The sequence below is a fragment of the Sinocyclocheilus rhinocerous genome, unplaced genomic scaffold (genome assembly GCF_001515625.1).
Source record: "Sinocyclocheilus rhinocerous isolate Xijiao unplaced genomic scaffold, SAMN03320098_v1.1 scaffold68, whole genome shotgun sequence".
Classification (NCBI taxonomy): Eukaryota; Metazoa; Chordata; class Actinopteri; order Cypriniformes; family Cyprinidae; genus Sinocyclocheilus; species Sinocyclocheilus rhinocerous.
In genome coordinates, this window is record NW_015666487.1 from 128800 (window position 1) to 133568 (window position 4769).

The following is a 4769-nucleotide window of genomic DNA, read 5'->3' on the forward strand; positions in this document are numbered from 1 at the left end:
AAGAAGTAATTTGTTCGTGAATCAGACAATACATGTTTTGTGTTCATACACAGGTGCGTTTTTGTGTGCAGCACGAGCAGAGCGTGACAACACCGTTGTGATCTGCGACCGAAGTATGTCATATGAGAAATATGTAAATTCAAGTTCAGCGAAAGTGTTAAATGAATTTGAGCACTTGTATTTTTTTTATATTTCCCATGTTGCATTAGCGCACTCTCTGTTTAACCATTTCTGTGCCGCACTTCCGCAACCCAAATTTTAAAATATTCGGATTACGCACACTTTTCTTTAATTTCTGACATGTTTCATATTGAAACAGTAAATTCGGGCGGGAAATGTCGAAGTTTAGTTAGGCCACATAATCCATTGTTGCCAGTCGGTTGCAAGTAAGTTACAACAATCTCTCTTTCTTTTATCGTTTTTGAAGCTTGACATATCCCGCTATGAATGGCAGATGCATACTCTTCAGAAATCCTCCCTTTGTGATCCACGGAAGATAAGTCGGGGTTTGAAGGGTGAGTAAACATTAATTTGTCACATTTGTATTCCTTTACTTAGGGCCTGTCCCCATACTGGAGTCTTGTGGATGCGTGATGGATGAGTATAGGAACAGGCGCTTTTAGACTCATCACATCAGTGATAATTCTTATGCATTAGCTACAGTCTAGCACTAGATGTCAGCAATGTGATGTACAATTGATGTAGGGCTTGCTCTGTGATAGGTCAGCTGGCATAAGGATGTTTATTTTGGGCTCCTGGGGTGAAGGATCTAGTGTCAGAGTATCACTTCCCTCATCAAGGGAAATGACAAAGTGACTGATGCATGAAACCATTTCATGCCTTGGCCAATGCGCAACAAATGAAGTACCCATGAATGTGCACATTAGAAAGCTAATTGGTTTTAGTGTCATGCTAAATTGTGGTTTATTAGAGACTACATCTGTTAGCCTGGATCTGTGTGAAGTGCTTTTCACTTTTAAACTAAACTTTTCTTCTTTCCCATGACAATTTCTTAAGAGTTTAGCATATTTGAACAACTGTTTTTAACACATAATTTCGTAGGGCTGGGTTTTGACACAAATTTCATGATTCGATTCGATTACCAATTCGATTCAATTCAATATCGATAATTTTGGATATATATCAGGTACAGTACATGCCAAATTTTCTCAAGGAAAAAAAATCTCTCAACTAATGCTGTAATATATACATGAGAGTCAGTTGGTACTAAATTACTATAATATTGAAGGTTAAAATTGACTGATTTGTAGGCTATACAACTGCTAAAATTACACTTAATTAATTTTTTTTAAATACTGAAGTTACAATTACACTATTTCTACTTCAATTTTTTTTTTTTTTTTATATATAAACATTTTAAATGGTGGCTGTCATAAAAACTTGATGGATTTATTCAAACATAAATTAAACATTGAAGAACAGTAAAAATTATAATGAATATGCTATACGGTACATATTAGCAAAATGCCCCTCTCTACAGTTTATTTTTCTGTCTGACTAATGAGTTTATGGTCACCGAATATGTTTTTTCTGAGGTAAATGTGACGTTACGCGACATATTGTTTACAAGCCGTTATATTGACGTCTTTACGCGGCTGAAACACTGATTGAGTGATTAATGTTACATGAGAACGTTCTTTTAACTTACCTTCGGATGTTTAGTCATGTTTATTTTGTGCTATAACTAGTATTAAAGTGGAGGAGATGATCAGTTCACCGAGGCGCTACAGCAATATGTCACTCCACATTAAACAGCGCTACAACGGCATTTATTGTTTAAATACTGCAATACAATGGACAGCATTTGAAATCTGAGACTTTGTTTCATATTAAAAGTACCTAAGCACAATGCTTATTGCGATTTATTGGACGGGAAGTGCCTTTCAATGTTCTGTCCATTAGCTGAAAACTGGCTAGAGTAATCAATTCTTGGGATGTAAGAATCGATATTGTTCCGGAAAAATGAGAATCGATTAATATCAAGATATCGATATTTTTTACCCAGCCCTATAATTTCGGTGAGTGTATAAATACCAATTTAATTGAAGTCAAATGATGTTTCATGTGAAATCGAGTCAAAAATTTGCTCAATTGTGTTTCATATATGCATATGGGGAGGCTACATACTCCAAGCCAAGTGCATTCATCATAACTCACCTGGGACTGATATAAAAGGTTACCCATCGTTTCCCCTCATACAGAGCAAGATAGGCATTGTTAATAGAGCCCAAGCATTGAAGGTGGACATAAATCTAAGACAGTATGTGGCCTCTAGTAATATGTTGTTTTGTCTTCAATCTTTGTGTTCTTGACTGCAGCATGATGCGGTTGATTGAGTCCATTTGCAGTTTATTACAGCACTGGAAATGATAGGAATTTATCCAGCTTTGGTACTCTTTGGCATCGCTGACAGAGCATGAGAGCGGAGCTGTAGTGCAGTGAGAAATGCCTTCGAGACGCAGTTTAATTTTACAACAACATCCATCTGATTGGTGGTAGGAGGGAGTTCACTGATGTTGAAAGTAGTGTGTGCATGTATAGCTGCATGAAAGCAAGCATGAAATGCACTTCAAACTTTGATTTATCTAGCTGTTTTTGTTTGTTTACTTGATACAGAAATTAATAATGGTTAAAGAACAGATGCAGCATTAACACTTTCCTATTAATCAGAATCACACAGACGTTTTTTATCAGCTCTGACTGCTCCTCTTTTTGGGTGGCGAGAGGCGGTGCGTCAGTTTTTCTCAGCTTTGAGCTGGAGAAATTATAATTATGCTGCTCCAGATGGCTTGCATATTGTGTTGCTGTTGGCGGCCCTTGAAAGAGCTTTCGTCTTTATCGCGCAATAAAATCATCTCGGTGAACAGACACGTCAAACTTAAAGACGCAGCCATAATAACATCTCTAGAGGTCTGCGCGTTTCCTGCAGCCAGCCCTCCTCTTTCAAAGCGTAAAATGAGAGTGACACTGATGATGCTCGCGAGAAACTGAGAAACTGTGACTCGCTCTTACTGTTAATCCTGGCGGACAATGCCATGAAAAGCCCAAGGGGGAAGATGTATGAGGTCCTTGTCCTTATCAGCTCAGCAGGCTCTCAGAGGGCAGAGCGGTTGTGGCGCCTCCACCGATCACTAGTGCTCACCCACCCGCCCTATTATCATGTGTGCTCACTGATATAACAGTGACATCAATCTGCCGTCAACCAGACCGTACCTGTGCCAAGTTAAACAATCAAAGCCATGCATAAGGTGCCCTGTGAATTCACACACCCAAGCAAAAACACATGGCCGCACATTTCTCTCTAGGGGAGAGGAGTTCATTTTGCAGGCAACCTGTCATGATCTGTGCATGTCATTTTTCTCACCAACTTGCTGTGCTGGGAGTTTTTACAGACCTTGCACTTTTTTGATAGAGGGGCAAACATTTCGGCTCATTTCAGACCGAGCACAGACCGACTGCTAGCTTTGCGTGAAACAGCAGCTTTGAATTTAGAAGCTGAAGTCCTATTAAGCATCTGGTCACAAGGTAAGTCTGCATAAGTAATTTGCATCTAATTCAAACATTATGTCCGTTTTGAGGCGATATGTGGGTTTCTTTTTGCAGTAATACTCCTAATGCAATTTTCAGTAGGATTATGGCATAATTAAATCACTGGCTCTGTGTGTTTTCAGGGATATGAAGCTGGTTGCAGGGTTAGCCGTGCTGTGGCTGTGGGTTGTGGAGGCCGTGGAAAACTGCCCCGATGCTTGTAAATGCAGCCAGAAATCCAGTATGGAAAAGACTGAAGTTAATTGTCAGAAGAAGGGACTTGAGAGCATCCCACCCAAACTCCCTCTGGACACATGGATCCTTAAAATGGGTGAGCAGGCTGCAAACTTTTTGGGGGGGAGGAAACGTTCTCAGTAATAGTACTAACCCTCATGACAAAATATAAGGAACAAGATTTATATTAAAATAAACATTTCATGTACAGTAGCCATATTCCACTACATAACCATACAAAAATGTGCTTTTTGTCTTTTGAAAGAAATGAATACTTTCATTTAGCTAGGCTGCATTACATTGATCAAAAGTGACAGTGACGGTAAATTTTAAAACTTTTTATTTATCAAAGAATCCTGAAATAAAATGTATCTCAGTTTCCACAAACATATTAAACAGCACAACTGTTTCCAACATTGATAATAAAAAGATTGTTATTATTGTTTCTTGAACACTAAATCAGCATGTTATAATGATTTCTGAAGGATCATGTGACACTGAATTTAGTAGTAGTGGCTGCTGAAAATTCAGCTTTGCTGTCACAGAAATAAATTATTTTGAAATATATTAAAATAGAAAACAATTTTGTATTAAATTGTATTAATATTTCAAATGTTACTGTTTTTACTGTTTTTGATCAAATATAAAATATATAGCCTATATTAGGGCTGTCAGTTTAACGCGTTAACAATTAATTAGTTATAAAAAAATAACGCGATTAAAATAGTTAGCACAGTTAACGCACTGGCCCCGCCCCCAGACCTGTACATCATCTCACATTTCATATACTGTTGACAAAATATGATGCAGGGCAACAACTCCATAAATGTAGTTATCCCCTAAAATTCAAGATATTGGTGCAAAAATGCCCCTTTACGTGTTTTTGTCTCATATTTATATCATACGATATCACAGGAGCAGGGAGAGCAGGCTATTACAGGAGTGCTGATTTTTAAATGTGATTTTATACAACAGTACAGTAAATA

General features: G+C 37.8%; 1 protein-coding gene across 3 annotated transcripts in view; it reads left to right on the forward strand.

The window, feature by feature from the left end:
- Nucleotides 1–29: 29 nt before the first annotated feature.
- LOC107732379 (leucine-rich repeat-containing protein 15-like) overlaps nt 30–4769 on the forward strand; it is a 10636-nt gene continuing 5896 nt past the window's right edge. For 2 of the 3 annotated variants that reach the window (XM_016543679.1, XM_016543681.1), the window contains exons 1-3: nt 30–113; nt 428–515; nt 3693–3880. In XM_016543679.1, coding sequence (XP_016399165.1) covers nt 3697–3880 — 184 coding nt within the window. In that variant the 5' untranslated portion in view covers nt 30–113; nt 428–515; nt 3693–3696. Of the gene's footprint in view, nt 114–427; nt 516–3433; nt 3547–3692; nt 3881–4769 lie in introns of all 3 variants that reach the window. The other variant, XM_016543680.1, reaches the window with a different exon arrangement.